The sequence below is a fragment of the Tiliqua scincoides genome, chromosome 3, assembly GCF_035046505.1.
Source record: "Tiliqua scincoides isolate rTilSci1 chromosome 3, rTilSci1.hap2, whole genome shotgun sequence".
NCBI lineage: Eukaryota > Metazoa > Chordata > Lepidosauria > Squamata > Scincidae > Tiliqua > Tiliqua scincoides.
Genome location: NC_089823.1, coordinates 186214686 through 186239489, shown reverse-complemented (window position 1 = coordinate 186239489; position 24804 = coordinate 186214686). Strand labels below are relative to the sequence as shown.

Sequence of the window (24804 nt, the reverse complement as noted above, 5' to 3'; positions counted from 1 at the left end):
GCCGGCGCTCTTTAATAAACGGTTCGCCGAACCAAGACCTACAATAAGAAACGGTTCTACAGAATAGGCGCGAACCGGCTGAATCTCACTACTGATGCCATCCCAAGAACAGGCTTTGTCAGATCTCAGCATGGATCAGGCTCCTGGCCATTGGTTTCTGAAACCTGGGGACCTTGCTGTCAGCCAAATAGTCCAGAAGCAGGTGCATGGTCCAAGATAGCACTAAAAAGTTCCTAAACAGCGAACAGGGATCAGAGGCAGGGGTGTCGTCAGAACCAAACAGGAGTTGAAGAGCTATGTTAGTGCTTTTGCTGTTTCCATTACAAAGCATCTAGTCCAATGGTTCTCAAACCTTTTAGCACCGGGACTCACCTTTTAGAATGACACTCTCTTGGGACCCACCAGAAGTGATGTCATAAACCTGGGAGTGATGTCATGACCAGAAGTGACACCATCAAGCAGGAAAATTTTTAACACCTCCCATATGACAAAACCAAATCAAATTAATTAATTTAATTAAAATTTACAATAAGTCTAATTTTAAAAATTTATTTACAATAAAGAACCACCCTTCTAATGCTCCCAAGCTGTATTTTTTTTTTCCATTCTCACATTCTAGTATGAGATTAGCTATACAGTGTGCCATCTCTGGAACTGTAAAGGTTGGGACTTTCATCCTCTAATGGAAATTTTGTCAATTTCTTTCTTAAGCTAGTATGGGAAAGAGACCTCTACCATTACTTCATTGTGCACTAGTGAAGATGAGATACCAGATTAGATGCTGTGTTAATTCCTGTCCTGAGTAATCTGAGTCAGGACTTCTCCAACGGAGCGAGTTCTTTATTTCCTTAACTTGCCATTCCTTCATTAGGATGGCAGACCTGTGGCTGGCTGGCTGGGCCCGGTGAGAGACAGATTGACGTCCCAAGTTTGGACAGTTTATTGATCCGAGTGTCTGAAAAATGTTTGACAAGTTTATATTTTTCAGCCAAGGTGCTTTGTGTTAGATGAAGCTTCGCATGGGTTCTGCAAAAATGACAGGAATGAATTACAGATGGGAGATTTGGTCTGACAAAAGTGATGTGGCATTAGCAGCTTGGGAACCATTGTAGACTCAGAGCTGAAAATACAAGTTAGATAGACATAAGATAAGACACTAATCAGAATCCAGTGGTGAGCCTTTTGTGTGATATATTTTCTCACTGAATTAGGTTACTGTTGGTTTGCTGCAGCCGCTCAAGATGAAGAGGGTTCATTTATAGGGGGGGACCCTCATTTTGCTGACTTGAGTTGTGAACTATCCAGGATTGGCCTGGAGGCTCTAGGAATCAGTACTAATCTCCAGGAGACTACAAAAGCAATCCTTAAAATCCTGGAGATTTTAGTAGGGAGTCCCTGGATTGAGGACACTATAATGTTGGGGAGAAAAAATATCCAGAAATAGCTTTAGTCTTAGATGGCAGCCCTAGTGGTTAATAACTGTGTGTGACAAATGGTGTGTCAGTTTTACTTTTTGATAAACTTTTCTGAGTGTTCTCCATTTTGGGGAATTTTGAAAGTAGGGGCAGACAGGGTTGTGGTAGCCCTAGGGCATAAGGACATTTTTTGAGGGGTAGGGGCTTTTTGCATGTATGCACACACATGAGCATTGCCTCTTGTCTTGCTCAACCTTCTATGCTCATTCCTGCTTTCTTGGTTGTTTTTCCTGATTCTTGGTTGTTTTGCTCATTCTATCTTCCTGGTTGTTTTTCCACTTTCCAGTTCCTCCCACACTTCCTGGTCTCTCCTGGCATGCTTGCAGCAGTGGTGGAGATCCCACCATTGGGAGTGTCCCCTTCCTGGGGAAAAAAGTCTCTGGCCGGACTCTTCCTTCACTGCCCCCCCCCCCGGCCAATGGGGATGTTACCACCTGCAGAGATCCTGGTGCTGCTGCCTGCTGCCTGCTGTATTGTACTCTTGAGGTGGGGGAGAGAGTGTCTGGATCCATTTCTTTCTTCTTTCCCAGAGGCCAATAGGGATTCTCCCAGGGGTTCTAGAAGACTCCTGGAAGAATCCCATTGGCTGTCACAGGAGTGGTTAGCTTTAAAGTTTCCTAACGAAAATCTAGGGTCACCGTGGCTCTAGATTTCTCAAAGAAACTTTGAGGCTGTTGTTACTACTACTACTACTACTACTACTACTACTACTACTACTACTACTACTACTACTACTACTATACACGATAACACACTATAAAAGTATGTTATAGAAACTACACTATTTGAAATGCATCTGAAACATTTGGAAAACACACACTAGGTTTAAACATAAACCTAAAAGTAGCATAAATTTTAAGCATAAACCTAAAAAGTAGCATAAAACTGAAAAGTAGTACTTGTTACAAATTGAAAATTAAACAGTTGAGAAAGTGGGCAGGCTCTAAAAACAAACAAGCACTCTTTATTTGCATGCTAGGAATCAGATATAAGAACATAAGAAGAGCCCTTAGAGCCCTCAATCTCTAACTAAAAGTTTGTCAAAGGTATCTAATTTTGGGAAAGAACTGAGAAGAAGGAAAGATAGTGTGGGAAGGATGCCAGTTGGGTGCACTGATTAGGTGGGAAAGATTGGCTGCACCCATGCAGTTGGAGTACACTCACACACTTACACCAAGCTTCCCATACCTCTGGGTGTGTAGCCACATAAATTAATCTTGGATGCTCCAAAATGTATATCAGAGACTGCATGAGTTGGATGACTTACATTTCATTGTCTGACACTGGTTTATGCAATAATGTTGCATGTGTGAATGACTTGAAGTGAAAAGAGCAGCCAACCCAAGGTAATATATCCCAAGTTGAGGTTCACCAACTAGTTCCCACTCACAGAAGACACTAGCATAAGAATCAACTTCAAAACAAAGTTTTAAAGCTTTCAAATATCGTGTGAATTTGCAGAGAATGTCAAGCCCTGCACACCACGCTTATCACCAACTTCCGATGCAAGATTTGAAGTGGCTGTATTCAGGATGACTTGTGTCTTATCCAAAATAGCATTCACAGCCCTATTAGCAGGATTTGTTTATCCCATGCTTTATGACCAGATTGTATAATTGTGGTTGTAGCATCTCAGAGTATCATACTGAGTGGATAGGGAGATGCTCTTTACACTCTCACATAACACCAGAACCAGGGGACATCCACTAAAATTGAGTGTTGGGAGAGTTAGAACAGACAAAAGAAAATATTTCTTTACTCAGCGTGTGGTTGGTCTGTGGAACTCCTTGCCACAGGATGTGGTGATGGCGTCTGGCCTGGATGCCTTTAAAAGGGGATTGGACAAGTTTCTGGAGGAAAAATCCATTACGGGGTACAAGCCATGATGTGTCTGTGCAACCTCCTGATTTTAGAAATGGGCTATGTCAGAATGCCAGATGCAAGGGAGGGCACCAGGATGAAGTCTCTTGTTATCTGGTGTGCTCCCTTGGTGGGAGCATTTGGTGGGCTGCTGTGAGATACAGGAAGCTGGACTAGATGGGCTTATGGCCTGATACAGTGGGGCTGTTCTTATGTTCTTATGTTCTTATACATTGTTCCAGTTTGACTAGGTTTGTCAGGCTTCAGTTCAAGTGCCATGTTAGCGCTTTAACTTTCCTGGTGCAGTAGGAAACAAAGCAGCAGTGACTCTTCCCACTGGTTCCTTCCCTGGAGCTGCTGTTGAATCTCCCTCCTGACCACTGTCATCATCAGGCGAGCCATACAGCAAGAGGGGTAAATAACCACACCCAAGGACAAATGTGCTGGAGACCTTGTGGCTGCTGAATCTTTGTGTTGCACTGCACTGAATCTTTGGGTTGCAGTCTAAGCCTGACACATGAGAGACAGAAGAGAACATACAGACCCATGGGATTTCTCAAACACACTGGTCTCATAGAAAAATACAGCAGAGAGGCAGAAAATATGAGCATATCCAAAGGGTCTGTTGATCATTCCCTGCATTTTTATCTTACTTGGTTCTGAGAGACCGATATGTATTTTACAGCAATTGTTTCCCCAGCTTAGCACGCAAATATTGAAACAAGCCTGCTACTGGCCTTCGGTACCCTTGTCAAAATGTAGAGAAAGACAAGCTAGATGAAAGGATATGCTAATAATGTTTCTCCTGACAGGTGAGTGACCCCTGGCCTTCCTGTCAGGATGCTGGTGACTCCATCTGCCACTTGGTCCACCATCTCCTGTGCATACCCGGCCCTTTTTCTCTTCATTTGCTGCAGACACTGGTGCATTATTACAATACTAAATGTGTTGTAATGTGCTGGCTGAGGTCCAGCTGGCTCGAGCATTTGTGGGAAGCTTCAGAACCAGAGGAACGAATTGGACTTCCATGGATGCCTCTTCCTCTGAACTATGGATGGCCTTGAACAGACAGGCCACACTCATGTTGTGTGAATTACCTCTGGACCAACCGCTAATACTATTGGAACAGGAGTATTGGTTTATGTCCTTAATAGTTGGTCAGCAGTTGCATCAAGTCACTCTTTGATGATCAGTCTTTGGTGATTTTGTCACTCTTGCAATTTTGCTGCTGAGTTCCGAGAGGAAAATGTGGTCTAGAGTCATAACGACAAAATCACTTCTAATAAAGAAAAAGAAAACAAGGGAAGGGAGGAGAGAGTATGTAGATAATTTATTAGGCAATCATATCCTTTTGCCTGAATATTATTATTAACATTATTATTAACAGTATTTATATACCGCTTTTCAACTAAAAGTTCACAAAGCGGTTTACAGAGAAAAATCAAATAACTAAATGGCTCCCTGTCCCAAAAGGGCTCACAATCTAAAAAGATGCAAAAAGAACACCAGCAGACAGCCACTAGAAAAGACACTGCTGGGCTGAGGTGGGCCAGTTACTCTCCCCCTGCTAAAAAAGGAGCACCCACTTGAAAAAGTGTTTTCTTGCCCAATTAGCAGGGGTAATTATAACCCAATAAGACATCAGACAATATGTTATGGGTTATAATAGTCCGTAGTTTATGCGCATATAGTGATAATGAATCTGCGCAAGGACTAACTGTCGGGGAACTAACTGAAAAATTGGTGGGAGGGCCACCCATGTGCCTCCTTCCTGTGTGCCATGGCATTAGTCTGCTGGCGTCATTTGTCCCCTTGCAAGATGAGGCAACAAATCCCCCCCCCCCCACAATTCTCTGAGGAATGGGTGGTATTCTTGAATATTGGAAGCTTTCTAGTGCATGTGAGAATGTAACATGGGAAAATCTGGAGATGGCCTGAATTATCTCATTTTTTCTTTTGTTGTGTTTCTTCTTATTGAAGAGGTTTAAATTGGGCTGTTAACACAGTATGCAAATCCAGACGGTCAGTTGAAGGGCATTCTAAGATGCTGGGGTTTGTCTTCTCTGTCCAATTTGGGTCTTCATGATTCTTATGGCTAGTATATTTAGCCCATGCCACTTCCTGGCTTCTGTTACTAGAAGGGGTTTGGTGTTCCGCATCATGCTCTCTCAGTACCTCTGTTGAGTCTTGGGAACTTTCTAGAAGAGGGGTGTTAAACATAAGGCCTGCAGGCTGAATGTGACCCCTGGAAGCAATTTATCTCACCCCCATTATTATGGGGCTCTCCCAGCTTGTTTTTTTGGGCTCTCTTGTATCTTGAAAATATGAACAAGATTTGCACACTTTCTCTTCTGTCATTTGCTGCTAATGAGTTTCTGTGTGAGAACAAAATGCTTATTTCTGACCATTATCTGTATAATGATGGAACTTTCTGCTTAATGATGTCACTTCAAGCCTCAGCAGGCATCATAAATGCTAACTTCGGCCCTCTGTATGAAATGAGCTTGACATCCCTGTTCTAGAATGCTAAGAGTTTCTTCCCCTCTCTTAGAAGCTTCCTCTAAGGCTGTTTTTATCATCTGATGTCATCTGGGAGACAAACAATAGACATAACTCTCAGCATCAACATTCTCCATCTTTCACCTTGGGGCTCTTCAGATTGTTCCAGGGCAAACATGCTTAGGATTCATTCATGTGTGCTCGTGTCAGCAAATGGAAGCCAATTTGTGCTTCAGTCTTACTGAAATAATTTCCCCTTTTAAAAAATGGTAACAATGGTGAAACATTTCATAATGTTAAGAAGAAAGATGAAATGGTGAAATAGGAGGTTATTATTAGATTGCCTTGTGACCCTTTTATGTAAAGCTGGAGGTGGCCACCATTCCAACAAAAAGAATCTCTGTGGGAATGCAGCTACTTAGAATTGCACATCTTCTCTGCCTTTTCTTTGAGAGGGTGAAAAAAAAAATTATGGATAATCAGATAATGAATGAGGACAATTAGGGAGTAACCAGCTGTATTGTGGTATGTGTGATATATTTTCAGAAGATCTGTGCACAACGGGTGGGGAAGCAGAACCTGGAAAGCAATTAAGTTATTGGCACTCCTTTTGAAAGTCAATTGAAATTAGTCAGGTTTTGTCAGATTTTGTGGGTGAATATTTCAGTGCATAAAAATATTATCTGGGTGTCCCAAAATAGTTTCCAAAAGACCCAAATTTTCCACACTTATTCACTCAATTCTTTGCCTATCCTAGCAAGTCTTTCAGTTTCATTTGAGGGGGAAAAAAATGTAGGGTTCTCCTTGTTGGGATCACATTACCAGCATGTTGACATCACCAAGCTAAATCTGAGTGAAGGCAATTTTCTTGTCCTCACCCGGACAATCTTATAGGGCTCCCTGAACAATCACCAAAAGCCTGTTTTGCATGAGGTGTTAATGGTTTTTCCTTTTCCCCCCAAAATACACTCTCTTTTCAGTTCTGCCTTCTAAATTAAAATTTGCCCCTTTTGGCTTCCCCCAGCCCATGTCAAATAAATCCTTGTGCCTCTTCTTTGACATAATGTGAATCTGGGCTCTTCAGAGTTTTTATCCCTGCTGGTAGGGTTAGGTCGAAGAGCTGCATTAATGCTCATGTTAATTCCATTACAACACATTTAGGGCTATCCATCCATTAAGAGCTTCCTGACCCTATGAATCTGCAAGTACTAGATGCCTCCTGTTGTGAATTTAATTGCTCCCACATTGCCAGTGTTCAGTTTTCTACATTAAGGAATTCTCATTCTAAGCTCTGCTTCAAGGGGAGGTCACTTGTCAGCAACAAACTTGCTTATGATACCCAGATAGATGGGTACAGGATTTGGATCCTGCCCAAATGCTCTTAAATCTGTGGTTTCTCAAGTTGTCTCAGCCCATTTGAAGATTAAAAGGCAATTGCAGATATTGGCAAAGGACATGATATCACAGAGCTGGTCAGTGATATTGATTTATACTATCCATTTTATGGATTTCAAAATCAATTGATCTTGTAATCTGGTTCCAAACTGTGAGTTTAACTCTTGTGAACCTGCAATGCAGACCTAAATCATAGCTTCTAATGCAGCAACCAGATAACATAAATACTTATGACTTGCTATAAGACTGTTGGAATGGCTTATAGAGTCACTAGGAAACTGGTGGAAGGGGCTAGAAATAAGTGGTTTGTGGTGGAATAGTGTGCCAGTTATTTTGTGTGTGTGTGTGTGTGTGTGTGAGAGAGAGAGAGAGAGAGAGAGAGAGAGAGAGTGAGTGAGTGAGAGTGTTGTGTTCAGTCAGTGGACTAGATAGAACGCTCTCTCAGTTGAGAATTCAGCCACATTAGAAATTGGTGCCACCCCTCAACCAATGATTTTGGCTGGAGGGACAGAATTTAGGCAGAATTTAGGCAGAGGATCTTCTTGCCCACTCAGGGGGCATATAAGTGTGAGGAACACAGGTGCTGCGCTGGATGGAATCATGCAGGTCAGGTTTTGCAGGGTTTCCTAGATGAAATACTAGCCATGAAAAGAACTCTGGTTCAGGCATTAGATTTTCCAACCCTCTTCCTCCTGGACCATGCAGCCCAAGTAAACATTCACTTACAAACATCATGAGCAAATTTGGCCATCATGGACCAACAACCACTACTGTGCTGGCAGTGCCTACTGGAATTGCCTTTGCAGTCATGAGATTTTTGTCCTGTGTCCTGTTTTCTGCCACTTTTGTAGTGCAGAATATTGCACTTGCATCAGTGTGACATTGGCAGTTGTCACAGAAGCATTTTTTTAAAAGAAGCAAACCAGCCCTTTCTCTGGCATTCAGAAAGAAGAAACAAAGAGTGAGAGAGAAGGTGTAGAAAAGAAGTCCCTTGGAGACTGAGCTGGCAGTATCTGCCAGCTGCACACCGTGAATGCCACCTCCAGATCATTGTTGCATCTTCAGGCTTTGCCAGCTCAGGCACCAGCACTTCTCTCCTTCCAGCAGAACAACAATGCCTGGCATGGAGGCAGCTGCTTTCATCTTAGCACACTACAGCTGCCAATTTTGCTTTTTCCAGCTTTGAACCTCTTATTTATTCCTGACACACTGTCTCCAACCCTTTCTTTGCTTCCATGTGATGGTAAGCAACATTCAGTGGCTCTATTTATTTTTAAATGAATGTAGTTCTTACTCATTATTACAGCAATATCTTGATTTATCTCTCTCTCTCTCTCTCTCTCTCTCTCTCTCTCTCTCTGTGGTAAATCTTGTGTTATTTATACAAATTAAGTTGCAGATGTTTGAACTGTACACCATTTGGAAAGTGAGCTCCACTATGATCTGATGTCACATGGAAAGGGAAGGCAGACAAAATCCCTACTCCAAAAGACTTCTGTGGGCATTTTCCTGGCCAGACTTAAGCCCAGTTCCTATTTATCCTCTACCCAGGGCTAGCCCAAGAACTCCTGATGCCTGAGGTTGCTTTCCAAATGCTGTTCCACCCCTTGCCTGATGATATGCCAGCATCTACTCATCCCACTCTCCAGTGTCTTAGCTCCTCATGCTCTTCCTCTCCACATTTCCTGTTTCTCTTTGTCCCCCTTTTCCAATTCAAGGTGTGGGAGGAGGAAGAGGAGCATGGAGGCAACAAAGTGGACAGAGAAATGTGCTGCCCACCAATCAGCTGCCTGGTGTGACAGCTTCATGAATGACCTCGTGAATGGGCTGGTCCTCACTGGTGTAGTGAAGGAATGGGCAGGTGTCCTTACACTGTACCCTTGCATAGAAAATAACACATCCACCTGAAGGCCTATATGGCCATTTCATATAGTCTATTCAGCACTTTCTTGCAGGAAAGATATAATAAACAGGACATCACACATACAGACTTCCACATGGAGTGCCCATGATGTTTGTTCTTGGGGGGTTGGGGCACCTGCCAACTTCTCAGCCATGTGGGTGAGAATACCACCATGGCTAATATATGATCAAGTGCTTATAATGTATTTTACTGTTCATGTTCCACTTGAAGGTTACATCTACAGCTTCAGAATCAACCTAGTTCTCTGTACAGACAGAGAATGACTGTACAGGGTCTCACCCATGGTCCTATACCAAATGCCACTCAGGCAAGGAATGTCTTTAGTGTCCCCTCCATTTGTTCAACCTTTGAGTACATTATTTCTTATTGCACTTGTGCTGCCTTTTACAGCTTGGATGTGCAGTCTGAATGCATGATTTATCCTTGTCATATTGAGCAATGCATTTGTGAACATGGTTTTGTCAATCTGATTTTATTCATGCCATATATAAGGGCATAAAAACAAATCTGTTTTCTCTGATGTTATAGGGGCCTTTTAAATTTCAAGAATAACTGAAATTATCACAAACAAGCCTGGCACTCCAAGTGGCTGCCTAATTTACTGGCCCCTAAACCTGCCAATTACCTGCATAGTTTGGGTATCCAGTTTTCAGTAGCTGCCAAGGTGAAATAGACACAATGCCTCAGAAATTAAAACTAGATGGACACAACAGGGCTATTTACACATTATGTTGTTTGCATGTACACAGGGTGTCAATCTGTACATGCATATAATTATTTATATATTATGATCAATACGTGATCTACACCCTAAATTTGAGGGCTTCAAGATCTGGGTTCACTTTTAAAATGAACGCTTATACTGTATAGTTATTCACAAACAAAAACATGCCATGTATAGAGGCACCAATACATTTGTGCAATGTGATATGTGAATCTTCTTAGGCTGCAATCTTATACATACTTACATGGGAGTAAGTCCAATTGAACCTAGCAGGACTTATTTCTGACAATCAGATTCTGATTCTGAAAAGATTATTCTGATTCTGAGTCTACATACAGAGAATTGCACCGTTAATTTCTTACTAGTTTAGCAATATAAAGCTTGCAATGCATTGGTTAACCACTTGTAATTCTGTTTAGATATATGCAAACAGACGTAAGCGTCAAAACAGTGATAACGTGTTGTTCAATCCAAGTCCCGTTGAAATAATCGGCCAACTTCCTCTTGATGAAACTGGTTTGCCACCAAAATTGGAGCAGTGCAAAACTTTTAACACAATGCATTTTCTCTGTATTCCAGGTCTACGGATTATGGTACTACTTACGAAAAGCTAAATGACAAGGTGGGACTGAAGACAGTGCTGAGTTACCTTTATGTCAGTCCTACGAATAAGAGGAAGGTAAGAAAGCTATGTTTGACTAGGCAACTAAGTAAAAACAAAGAGCTTGACAGCCCAATCTTATGCGTGTCAACTCAGGAGTAAGTTCCACTGAGTTAAATAGGGCCTACTCCCAGGTAAGTGTTCTAGGATTGCCGCCTTACTAACATATGAAATAATTTTGACTCCATATTGAGCATGCAAAATATGTTGGCAAATTGGAGATTTCTGTTCTCTTTTTCTTTTATGTGACTTTTTTTGTAGATAACCTATTTCCTGTTACCATTTTGCCAAAAACACCTCTTAGTCTGTAAGGACACAATCACATGTGCATTTTCCTGGGAGCAGACCAGTTTACTTCTCAGTTAACATTCATAAGCTTGAACTGTAAAACCATTTCAATGTGTGGAATTTATATTTAATCATTGTTTGTGCTGTTTACTCTACCTGGGAATGTTGTCAAGGGAAGGGAGAATGTGGACGATAATAGAATGTACACTGTGGGCAAAGTAGGATTCGCATTTCTGCATGTTTACTCGGCAGTAAGCCCAACCATGTTCAGTGAGGCTTACTTCCTAGAAAGTATGTTTAAGATGCAGCCTTAAACATGAATCTGTTGAAACCTGACATGTAACAAAGCCTCCAAGATACCACTATAGTTATTGGGTCTGTTGTTTTTGCAGACTTCATGTCTACTAGCTACTTACCCAATTCTTCCTTCTGGAATGGAGTCATGTGTTCCAGATGATTAACCTTCTGAGCTGAGCCTTATGCTGGTTTGAGACTAGTTTGACTTCAAAGGGCTGCAGTTATTAAATTTCTTCCTTATGGTGCATAGAAAGGACTAAAGCATGCATGAGATGTAGGAATACAATAGCTAAGTTTGATTTCCGTTGCCTCCTTTAGGTCCTGATTTCATTCACTCTGTCTGGAATTCTGACTTCAAATTTCTATGTTCAGAGTTGGAATTTTACTTGAAGTCAAGAGTTCAAAGTCACAAATAAGAAGGAGCATAGAGTGTGAGGCAAGACAACACAGAAGACGTGCTTGGAATGTGTAGGAAGGAGAGTGATGCTTCTGCTCTCCCATGTGATATACCCTGAGTTGCTACTGACTCATTGCAGGACAATCCTGTCTGTCTGTCTGTCTGTCTGCTTTACTTCAAGCAATCATCACATTGATTCTTGTTGCTGGAAAAGAACAGATGCTTTATCTATCTTCTGTTGTCAGAGATAGATTGCCGTACGAGATAACTAAACGGTAGTATCAGTAGGAGAGCCTGGAAACTATTACATTTGATCATTCTCAAAGTGCCCATTCTGAGCTCCTGTGATATATGTAGGAAGGTATATTTTGCTGTTATTATTTTTGCGACTATTTCCCCCTCTCTTGTCAGGTCACCAGGTTCAGGACTGATGTTTATGTTTCCGCCAGGCATATTTAGGGAGCCGTATTGCCATAGCTACAGTTCATCCTGTTACATCTATGAGAAATCTTTTCTGTCTGAAATTCTCAGGTTGAGTTCTCATCCATCAACTTGATCTAGTCAGTGTTCCAAAACCAAATCACATCAAACCTTAGGCCGTAGTGCCTTCTCTCTCCATAGGATTTCAGCAGTTTTCCCCAGGAGACATAGCTGACACAATAATTAGTAATCTAGAAAACAGTGCATTCCTATGAACACGAGAAGCTGGTACTGTAGCTCAGTATGTTCTATGCTGACTGGTAGCAATTTATTGCGGTTTCAGGCAGTGGTCTTCACTAGGTCTTCCTGGAGAAATTGAATGTGGGATGTTCTGCATGTAAAGTATATACTTTACCAATGAGGTTTGGCTCCTTCCTGAAGCCTAGCTAGTTGTTGCCAGGGGCATGAGCACAAAAACTTTTAGCTCATTACTGTATGTGTGACTCTTCCCTTGCCCCCTCAAAGTTTAGGACCAACTTATATTGGCTCACTTTGGCATCAGAACTGCCCACCAACCAGCAGCGCTTTCTGCCGCTGTCTCCTACCCTTCCCAAAATGGAGAAGGGGATAGAGCAGTGGTTCCCAAACTTTTTCAAATGGTTGCTCCCTTGACTGTCTGAGCCATTGGCCGCCTCCCTCAATTAGGGCTACAATCCTATATATTGTAAAGGGTGGTGGGTTTTTCGCAATGATTCCGCCGCTCCTTTAACTGGTTTCTGTGGCTCCCCAGGGAGCCATGGCTCACAATTCGGGAACCACAGGGATAGAGTGTTATAGCAAAGGCTAGCATGGAGGGCATTAGTGATAGCAGAACTCTTAAGGCCTGTGCTCTTGTGGATTCTTCTGGGAATGCTCAGAATTATTGATTACTCTCAAAGAGCCAGGGAAAGAGCCTGCAATGTGCTTGGTTTAATGGACTGAGCCACCATCTGGGATTGGGGACTCAATTTCCTAGGCTTACTCGTCTCAGTTGATTTTTCTGAGTGTGCTTTGCCTTGAAAATGAGATCTCTGATGCTACTGAAGCCCTCCATACCCAACCCATCCATGAGGCCAACTGTTTGGTGTTGGTGGTGGGGGCACTCCGCCCACCTATTTACCTCCACTGCTTATCCTTGGATTGGGAAAGAGAAAGTGTGAAGGTAAGGAGAGGGCTGAGCTAGAACAGCACGAGTGGGAGGAGCAGAGACAGGCACATCACCAGGTAAAGGGGCAGCATTTGTAATCCTGCCCCAGATGTCAGGAAGTCTTGGACCAGCTCTGTACACCATCCTTGGCGCAGCCACACACTCACCAAGATAGGTTTTGTGACCTGGTGGTGATAGGGTGAGTTTCTCCACGCTTTGTCTTTGAGAGCTTACAAAATTAACAAAGGAAGTTTGGAAGAACTGAGCTAATTATGAGGCAACAGGGCTCTAGGCAGCCTTCCTCGCTAGTAAGGACTGCCATATTGCCAGGTGGGACTTTAAAGAATGAGAGAGTGATTTCCCCATAACCATATGAAACTTCTGTATGCCATTGTCATATCCAAGAATTTATGTGTACCTTAATGCCTTTGAATTGTTTGTGTCAGAAATATACAGTAAGAACAGCTAATTTATGTCAAGAAGCTTTTACCTACTTATTAGGAACACCAAGTGCTCTTTAAGTACTTGCCTTTCTTACTGTCATAGTAGCTCAGCAAGGAAGTTTTTATTAGGGTCAGTTATGCAGGGTAAGAGTGACAATGTTCTGGAAAAATCTGTGGGTAATTTTGAGTGGGTAGAGGTGGGTGAATGTGGGAGGTAGAATTCATAGAGCACAATTCCTTGGGTGAGCACCAGCTTGTTTAACCAGATATTTTTATTTTCTAAAATCAAAACTTCCTGGCACCTAAAGTGGTATAAATAAATACTGCCCTACCTTGTGTGTTGCGTTGCTGAGCTAGATACTAGCCACCAGATTAGCCCCTGTCTCTGCTGCTTCTCCTGCTCCCTGGATTCAAAAAGAGAAGCAGCAGAGGTGGGCAGAGATTGCCCCTGCCAACGGTCTTAGATGAGGTCTTCAGTCAGTCAAACAGTTGTGCCGGTAATGGGGAACTCACCAGGACCCATGAGAGAGGTGTGCAGGTGATAAATTGCACCAAGCCCCAGGGTCAAAAAGGGGGGCCCAAGACTCAAAGGAGGGAAGCTGGATATGGGAAGCTGGATCTTACATTTTCTGATCTCTCCAGGGCCTATGTGGGGGAGCCCTCATGGGGTCCTGGGATGCAGGGGGTACATTGTGCCTGGGCCTGGGATCAAATAGGGGGCCTGGGAGCGAAAGGAGGGGAGCTGGAATTTCCTGGGATCTCAGAAAATGTTTGCACACATTGTGTGAAGACTGGCACTCACATTCTGTGTAAGCCTACATAGTTTTATATATCGTAATTTGTCCAAATTATGATTCAGTGATCTTATGAAATTATGGTCCAATGGAGGAGGGAAGGAACCCCAAAGAAACTTTGTATCCCCTGTTAAACTTCACTTCTTTCGAATGACAACATTAAACTATAGCTGTGGAAAATAATAATTGAGTTCAGCTGGTGCAAGCAGGCTAAAGAACAAGTTCAGAAGCTCTACAGTTTGGATTGCGCCTAGTCAATATATTAAAATTAAATTATATTATCTTGTATTTGGATTTGCTTACATTAGTGGTTGCACTTTAACCTTTGGCTTTCTTTCACATCCTCACTATTTCACAATAGTCTCACTGTCTTTAACAGAATTTGAAAGAGATTCTACCAAAAGGAAATGGCTTGAGGACTAAAGCTAGGACCTCTTCTACTCCTTTTTTTCTCTGTGTTTTTTTTAATGAGCTTTACTACCAACATCTGCTTAATTTAATTTTGTAAGTTTCCATGTTGGGTGGCAATGACTGCACACATTTGCTCATTAGGCTAATTAATTTTGGCATCTTCTTCTACTGAAGAACTTGATAAAGTGAGAATTATTAAAGAACATTTCTCAGATTGAGCCACCCACGTTCAGAGCCTAAAACAGAGGGATTCCTTCTTAGCATATTTTTAAAAATAATTGAAAACCTATATGTAGCACCTGGCTCTTTTAAATACTAAGCCCTTAAATATTGGGGGTTGTGAACTTTCGTAAAGCAGGCATATAAATGTTAAAGACCCTTGTCCAGCATCTCGAACCACCTGGCAGAAGGCCACTAGAGGGCAGCACAGGTTGCAATCTGGTGCTTGGTTGAATCTGTGTGGCAAGTGACAAATATGATGTTAAAATGGATTCAGATCAGTTCTGCACTGACTTCTCCTGGTGCTCAATTTTTAGTGATTTGTTAGCTGAAATCTTGGAGACCTTCTGCCATTCAGTGGTCTTTGCAGTGGTTCTCAAACTTCTAGCACTGGGACCCACTTTTTAGAGTGAGACTCTATGAGGACCTACTGAAAGTGATGTTATGACCGGAAGTGACATCATTGAGCTGGAAAATTTTTAACACACCTAGACTGCAATCCTACCCACATTTACCCAGTAGTAAGTCGCATTGACTATCATTCTTAAAATGATATATACATAGTAGCCTGTTCAAAGTAAAGATCTGTCACATTTCCCCAAATGCATTCACATCCAACGGTAGCATCAAGTCTAATGTATTAAAAATAAAATATTGAAATGAATGGGGATCCACCTGAAATTGGCTTGCGACCCATATAGTGGGTCCCAGTTCACAGTTTGAGAAACACTGGTCTATAGTATTGAGCTAGGTGTGGACCAAAGGTCTAACTCAGTATAAGGCAGTCTCCTGTCTTCCAATGATGATGAAAAATGGCTGCCTGAATCTACACATTAGGAATTGTAGACACCCCAATCCAGTCCATACAATCCAGTGGGGCACATACAGTTCCCATCACTGAATCTTCACGCGTAGCACCTAAGCTACTGGCATAGCACCCAATGCTAAATTGGTAATGTGTGCAGGTTGAATGATTGGCACCATGGTCAGGTGTATATGACCATGCTAATCATCTGTTGGAGAGTTTTTCCTTTGACTCTTCCAAAGTACGAAATATGGGTGCAAGTTACACAGATCCTACCACACAAGTGCTCCTACGTAGCCTTCTGTTTCAAACAAAGATCTCGACTGGGGACTATGATGTCTATTCCTTAACGCTGTGCGTGGTGTTTTTTTTTCTTCCTCATTGTTAACCCTAGTTTCCTGTGGACAAGTCACATTTCTCCTGATTGGAACATTGTGTCTGCCACTCTCTGCTCCTCAGTCCTCAGAGGAGGAGTTAAGAAGTTGTAGTTAGTAAGAACAAGATAAAAAAATTGTTATACTTATGGTTTCCTAATTGATTTAGTAGACAGAAGGATAATTACTTCTCAGCTATCCCGCAGAACTAGATTGGGAATTACCTAGCAGGTTTCTCTGAAGCCTTCAAATATCTCTTGTTCAGCTGTTAGGTAAGAATTACGCAAACTTTGGAATACTACTTAAATGAGCCTCACATACCTGGCTCAAAAGCAGAGCCTGGAGCTCAATTAGAACATGAAGCAGAAAGATTTAGCTCTCAATTTTTTTTCAAATTTTTTAATATTTTTTTTTCATCGTGATGTGGACTCTTTTCCTTTATCCCTTACAAATCTGACTTCAGAGAGAACCTAAAATGATTCACTGTTTTAAGTGCCATGTGGCTCTTAGAGTAGCTACTGCCAGGGAGAGCAGGCTAGATCAGTTGAATCACTGGTTTTGCTAATTGAATATATTCTTCTTTGTGGTGAATAGGCTGTCTAAATCCTAGGCAGAAGCAGAGCGGGGGGGGGGGCAGAGACATGGTAATCACAGCACTGTCTGCAGCGTGCCATGTAAGCAGTCTCTCCCCTTCGCATCAGAGCCATTCAGGGCAGCAGTGGTACATTGCCGTTGCTACCCTGAATGTCTCTGACCATTTTTCTTTTTCTTTTTGGCATCCCACATTGGCTGCTACTGTAAGATAAACAGTCTCTGGCATCATGATCCTATGCATGTCTACTCAGAAGTAGGTTCCATTTTGTTCAATGAGTCTTACTCCCAGGAAAGAGTGTTTAGGATTGCAGCCTGGGTCTCTGTTTCTCATCGGTTTACAATAAGCAGAATCACTCAAAACAAAGTCGTTTCTTCCCCCAGCAAATTTCCTCACTTCTTCTCCCCTTACAAGGAACAAAAAAGTCCCTTTCCAAATTCCTCCAGGTTTGCTGCTTATAAATCTAGGGTGCTGGCAGCTCCAGCTTCTCTAGTTTTTTTTGTTCCCTGGTGCCTTCAAATTCACTTTTTCTATGGTTGTTTGTATAATTATAACACCTTCATCCCAATTTTGGATGTAATTGAAGTGAGGTTATGTAAGCCGCCTTGGGTGCCCTTCGGGGAGGAAGGTGGAATATAAATCAAATTAAATAAATAAAATAAATAAGTGGGGAGCTGTGACCAATGGCCACAGGGATCAGGGGAGCCGCAGGCTGAAAATGTTTGAGAACCACTGGTCTAGCTCAATATAGTGATCTCTGATTGCAGCAACTGTCCTAGGTTCTTTCTGTGCTCTTCTTGGAAGTGCTGGAATAGAACCTGGGACCTTATGAGTGTAAAGCGTGTGCCATGTCATTGGGTTAGGGACCTAACCCTGTATTCACCAGTGCTCCCTCCTTCCTACAGATGGAAGTGATTCAACAGTAATGTCATAGCTTCTGCACTCACAATCCTGTGACAACTGCACATATGGAAACTCCATTGATTTCAGTAGGGCTTGTGCCTGTACTACTTAGCTTGTATATTTAAAATCTCAAAGATGCTCTCTTTCCAGGATCAAACGGGGGAGATCTTAGGTTTTTAACTCCAGAGGATCTGCATTTTAATTACAGTATTGCCAAGATAGCACAGTTCTGAGCAGCCGTAGAAGCTTCCTGATGCATGTAAACCGCTACATGGCAAGAGGTTTCCGACACAATTATAATTTCCATTTATAACAGGGAGCCCAAGAGCCTGTTACACTCAGATTCCCCCACCTCTGTTAAGAGGCTTTAATCAGGGCAGCATATTCGGAGGCATGCTTTTCATTTCACGGCAGTACTGCTGACTGACGATTTGCATGAGAAGCCAAGCAAATCATCATCTGGTATAAGTCTGCTGTGTATGAGTTATTGTAGCTTGATCTAAACTACAGGATGGATTGAGACTCAAGGATCTGTAACAAATTTGGCAAGGAGAAGCATCGATCATAAACCGATTTTCTCCAGACTGTGATTAATAATTTTGATAATCGCGAGTATACCTGCCATTATTTTCCATGTCAAAGCAAAAAAGGGCTCCCAAAAGCAGAATAATAAGCTTTTCAGGGGGATCCATGATAGTCTCCACTCTTCCCTCTACATCATTGACCTGTGCTGCCCTGGAAGTCTCAAGAAACATCAGCACATCCTTTTGGTTGCTTCCCAAACACTCTCTTGACCTTTGAAGTATAAAGTGGTCAGCAATTATCAGAAAGCTTCTGAGAGCCAGTGTAGTCTAGTGAAGAGAATGTTGGGTCGAGACCCAAGGTCAAAGTTCTGCTCTGTTGAAAAATTCACTGATAACTTTCAGCTAGCTTTTTTGCTCATCCCCCATTTCAATAAGGGAAATACTGTATCAGCAATGCTGGCTCGTTAGATCCCAGCAGCTTCAAGGTGAGTTCTATTTCCTATTTGTTTCTAATGAGAGAGGAAATGAGGTGGTATAATAAGGAGGAAAGGGAATATTGCAAAGTTCTTCAGATGTTTTAAGGGCCAACACAGGAAGCATGGTGGTACTTTAATGAGGTAACTGGCTTTCCTGTGTGAGAGATGTAGGAATCTAACAGCATTTAATGTATGGGCCATGCCAGCTGTTCATCCTCTGTTCTGTAAGAGAGCATATGAAAAGAAAACCAGCTGGGGCAGGCTGACCTTCTGAAATCCATTTGTTATTATTTGATCCACATCAGCAGTTGATAGACAACATCTGAAGCAAAATAGTCGGGTTTTTCTAATTGGGGAGTTGGCATCATTATCCTGTACAGTGATAGGACATGACAGAGAATAGGTAACTTAATTTCTAGGGCACATCAGTCTGCATGCTGATTATTTTGGGCATTGGTGTACTATTTTTGCAGGCTATTTAGTATTCACAGTTCATATGCAGAGGGATCTTCAGCATACACCAGTCATCTTCCTATTCAGCCAGTGGAAAGAGAAAATTGCTGGACCCATGTAGGCTGTATAAAGTAGTTTGATCTTATGTCTTTTAGACCTACTTCTCATGCTACTGGCTGCATGCTATGTCATGGAACTAGCAGCATGAATTTATTTATTTTCCACATTTTTATACCATCCATCCTCCAAGGAGCTCAGGACAGGTGTACATGGTTCCTTCCCTCCTTTTGTCCTCACAACAATCCTGTAGGTGAGGCTGAGAGGTAGCGACTGGCTCAAGGTCACCTAGCTAGCCTTATGACTTAAGCCTGGAAGATCCAGGTTCAAATCCCTGCTTAAGTCCTGCTCCCAAACCACCACACCACCCTAGCTCTCAAGCTCTGAGCATGGGGCAATGGTCATGTTACTGTGTCCCCACTGAACAGTGCATGTCTTGCAGGAATATTGTAGAGCTGATAGCCATTACAGGCAATTCTACCCTGTCCCTGCTTGAATCAGGACCTACTGTTGCTGATTATTTAATGTGTTCCAACTGGATGATAGTGTGACAGAGCTACTGTTTTCTGGGTGCACTTGGCAATTTATTTATTACTTATATTTATATCTGCTCTTCATGATATGGTTCCAGGGTAGCTCACATCATAAGAAAAATAATATAAATTATACAATAATTAACTATAAAAACAGCATATCAGATTCATTTCATGCAGCAACAAAGAGCAGCAGTAGTCAATAATAATTCAAAAGTCTAGAACAAGAAAGCTTTTAAGATGACGACCAAAGCATGGGTTGCTGTGGCCAAATCCACTTTTTCCAGGAAGGGCAGTAGCTGCTTCACCAAATGTAGATGAGCAAAGACACTCCTAGTTATTGCAAACCACCTCCAGGAACAGGTCCAGTTCCACTGGCCTTAGAGACAGTGCTATCTCCTCAAGATCAGGTTGAAACTGTGCTCCAAAGTTTCTTTTCCTAAGACTCCTCACTTATCTGAATTACACTTCAGCCTACTCATCCACATCTGTTCCATTACTGTGTTCAGACCTCAAGACTACCTCCAACTCTTTGGGATCAGATGACAGAGATACGTACAGCTGGGCACATCAGTGAAGGGCAGTGGTGACCCCACAGTGAGCATCTAAAAATAGTCCAATGGCACCTGGAAGAGACATCCCAGTGGTTGGATGCTCCTTGCCTTCTTGGAACATGTCTGTACCACACAGTTCACTGCTGCTGTGTTGTAACTGGCTGCTGTTGATGTCATTCTAGCAGCAGGCACTCATGGGTGGAGGGAAGTTCTCCATACCTTGCCAGGGCAGATGTTCTCCCTGCTACCAGTTACTCTAGCTGGGACCATAATGAATGTCTAAAAGTAGTTCTGGGTGAACTGAGCTTCTCCCTAGCAATGTGACATCTATTTGCCATTTCTAATCCATCTAATGTGAAAAATAATTAGTTTTCAAATATTATGACTCAGGTAAGAGTTCCCGAGATCCATTTAGCAGGCAGAGGGCTTCTCTGGATTTGTTTTCATTGTTATTACATTGATGCTCTTTTGACTGGCATGTGCTGGGAACTGCTGCACATTATTTGTATCTGAAAAGAGACATATTTATAACAGAGGAAGCAAACCATCACTCCTGCACAGGGTGAATTAGAGCCAAAGGGAAGAAATAATAGAACTGTTTTTCTCTTGCCTTTTATTTCTAATCTTTTCCTTAGGCTCAGCAAAATACATTTACTGTGGAAATGTTAACTGTTCCATCCACACTAATGGGAACCTGTATTACCTGGACTTTAAATTAAATGGAAGTTTCAATCCTCTCTAGCACCCATTAATATCACTGGAGCATTCTTCCAAGCTATACTGTGCCCTTGTGGAGGGGGGGGACATACTTGAGGGATGACATATGAGATCACCCTGTTTCTGTTGGAAAAGGATCCATAGGTGCACTCCCATCCACACAAATTGCGTTCAAGTATCTAAAATCTGTGGAAGATCATCAGCTTGATCCAATGCTTACATACCCAGAAGTAAGTCGCATTGTGTTCAGTGGGATTTACAGCCCACTCCTAACTCTTAACTATCTTCCTGCAATGCAATGCAATGGGGCCAGGATAGGCTCTGCTGCATCCTGCAGAGGAAGAGAGCTTGCTAGTGTGGATAGGATTGTACTGTTAGTCTAAGATTGTGCTGTGCTGTTCATAGCATTGTACTGTCAGAAATTGTTGCTAAAATTATTTCTGAAAATCAATGTGTAAATCAATATTCAATGTGTGCAATTGCAATAAACAGTGCCTACAGGTCTCATTTGTATCTACTTTCTAAATTTTTTGTTTGCAAGTGGCAGATTTTAATTAAGGAAAGGAAGAAAATGCAGTGGATATAAAACTGGTGTCTGAAGGGATGAAGACCGAAGATATGGCATTGTCTGTGTTACTGTTATCATTTGCATGGCATTATTTGCTCAGCAAGAGGCAAGGAGAAACATTTTCCAGGTAAGGACCACTGGCCTCTATGGGTCTCCTTGGACTTGTGCCACCTCTTGAGGTGCCACCTCTTGAGGTGGCACAAGTCCGAGGAGAGCAGAGCAGCTTGGAGCTGCTCCGTTCTCCCTGGGAATGGGGGTTGGGATCATGCATAACTACTGGATCCCAGCCCCACCTCCCGCTCCCCACCACCCACCACCCACCCTCCCCCTGCCCAGGAACACCTCCCTCTTGCCTCCTCCCCATCCCCTACCTACTTCAGAGACTTGTGTTGGCACAGCTAGGCCGATGCAAGGCGCTTGGAGGAAGCTGGCACGGAGGCTTGCATCGGCCTGTGCACGCTGACGCTTCTCTGAGCGCTGGCCTGGCTTCCTCCCGAGGAGGTGCAAACGTGCCTTTCAGCACAAGGAACTTGCGCGTCCCAAGTCAAGGGCTGGATTGTGCCCTTAGGCACAGTCCTATGCATGTCTACTGTCTTCAGTAGGGCTTACTTCCAGGAAAGGGTGGATAGGATTGCAGCCTTAGAAACCAATACTATCCAACTTTCCAGCACTATGCAGTCACAATGCAGCCCTGAGGTAGTTCCCCTTCCTTGAGGAGGCCTCCATGACTGCACCCCCCTACTGCAGGATGCTGCACACACCCTGTGGGCAGAGCGGCATCAGCGCTTGAAAGCTGGATAGGATTATGTGACTCTCAAGTAGGGTAGGGCTTCACAACACTAAAATAATTTTTAACATTTATATATAGTACTTTCTGCTTGTGCAAAGTATTTCACATGTATTATCTTGATGTCATCCTTACTTACTACAACTCTATAAGGCAGAGCTTCCCAAGGTGGAGCATCACAATGTCTCAGCCAGGACCGCACCACTGCCAGGGATGAAATGGGTTTTTTTTGTACTTATCAGTTGCCGGCTTTCCAGGGGGTGCAGGGAGCCTGTAGATGCCTCTGCAGGGCTCCTTAAGCCTAGGAATGTCTAGAAACATTGTGACCCACTTCCGGTTTGCAATTACAAAACAGGAAGTGGGTCACAATCACTGTTTTTAGATATTCCAAGGCCTGGGGAGCCCTGCAGAAGCATCCGTGGGTTCCCCTCACCACTTGGGAGGCCAGTGCTGCTTCTGGTAAGTAAAAACGACTGGTAAGTAAAAAAAAAAAAAAACCAAAAAAAAACAATCCTTGGCAGCGGTGCGATCCCAGAGAGTTTGGGAACTGCTGCTATAATGTCCTCTGAAACTGAGCAGTTGCCTAATACTGCCTAGTGAATTCATGCAGAGGTGAGATTTGAGTTGGGAGAGTTCTGATAATCCTATGCAGGTTTACTCAAATCAATTTGCACTGATTTCACTGGGATGTATGCAGTGGATGTCTGTGAAGGATTGCAACCTGAATATCTATCCTGATAGTCTCAATCTTTACTTAGCCTCCAGGTTTCTTATCGTGCCTTCCCATTTGGCCTGTGACTACATCTAGCATAAATTGAACTTCAAATTAAAGGCCTCTGAGGTTTGATCGGACACAAGTGGGGAGGTAGGGAGCTGACAAATGAATGGGGTGAGTCTTGTGCAGATAATATCATTTCCAAGAAGCTGGGTGTTTGGGTTAGACTAGGTTCAAACATATTTGGTGACTTGAATGCACTAAATGGATCCTTAAACCATCCAGTTCCTCACAGGAAGTCAATATAACAGCAGTATCAGATAACAGATGGAAACCGACAACACAGATAGAGGCTTGGATTAGATGCAGAATGTGCCAGAACCATGGACAGCTCCAGAGCTAGCAGACAACTTACTTTCATGACTCACATAGGTCAATTCAGCCTGAGTGCAGATCTGGATGTAATTCTTGCAACAATCACCTTGCAACACTTCAAAGCACTTCACAGTCAAAATCTGGATGTAATTCTTGCAACAGCCCTTGTAAGTTGACTGTGCACTCATGACGTGCATATTGCAGTTGGGGGAGAAGTTCAGAGGGAGCGGCTTGCCTAAGACCACTTACAGCTCAATCTTCTTGACAAAGAGTGCCGACTCAGCAGTTGCTCTGCTGGTACTAGGTGTTGTATAAGTGTGGTAAAGCACTTGTCAACAACTGGAGAGTAAACTGCACCAACGAGAAAGACTGTGCCGTCCCACAGGTGCTGCATCCAGCCCAAAATCCACTGGTGCAGGTAAGTGGTTTTAGAACTAGGCTAAGCCCCTGGTTTTAGAAGTAGGCTACCTCAGAATCCAGGTGGCAACAGCATTCAGGTATCTTATTGTCTTATATGCTCCCTGAGAAATCTGGTGGGCCATTGTGATAAAGGAAGCTGGACTAGATGGGTCTTTGGCCTGATCCAGCAGGGCTCTTCTTATGTTCCAAAGTGCTGTGCCAGTTGGGGGAGGGGAGGGTGAAATGCAGGTGGAAGGGGGTGTTTCAAGGTGGTTGTTGGGTGCGAAAGGGGATGGGTGAAGTCCAGAAGAGGGTGGAGTTGGTGGAAGGGGCCTCCAACAGTGATTTAGCTGGTGCAGTTCCAAATAGCTTCATTGAGCAGGTTGGAGCTCTATACAGGTTAAGGGAAAAAATGTTCCCTTACTCCAAGGAGACATCTGGCCTGCTCAATTTCAGCACTGGATACAGTGTGGGCCCTGTGGTCCTGTTTCGCCAGCGTAAAATAGGATTTGGCTGTAAGTGAGTTCATGGCAGAAGTGAGATTCAACCCAAGGAAGTCCGGATTGAAAGCATAATCTCTTAGCTGCTCTGATAACTTTTGTTTCCAGTTTCTGCTTTTTACTCTTTATTTTACTTCTCTGTGTATACTTCCTCCCACTAGTACTTCCAGCTAGACAATGGCAAATGGAACCAGGGTTTTGGTTATCTCTTATTTACTGACCTATGAAAATATTCTGAGTGTGCAAGCCTAACCAACTTTCTTGCGCCGAGGTAAGGGAACAAACATTCCCTTATCTTGAGAAGGCCTTTGTAACTGCCACTCTACTGTAGGATGCAGCACATGCCCCATTGGCACAGCTATGTTGGTGGTGGCAAGTTGGTTGGGATTTGGCCCTGAGTCTCCTTGCGTTGATGAGGCCGTGCAACTCAGAGTCTGTGCAACAGCTAAAACTCTTGTAAAATAAGGGAAGCTTGATTA

General features: G+C 42.9%; 1 protein-coding gene across 1 annotated transcript in view; it reads left to right on the top strand.

The window, feature by feature from the left end:
• Positions 1–24804, top strand: part of LOC136645227 (VPS10 domain-containing receptor SorCS3-like) — a 554262-nt gene that overhangs the window by 254174 nt on the left and 275284 nt on the right. The window contains exon 3 of the mRNA XM_066621465.1: positions 10457–10556. Coding sequence (XP_066477562.1) covers positions 10457–10556 — 100 coding nt within the window. The remainder of the gene's footprint in view (positions 1–10456; positions 10557–24804) is intronic.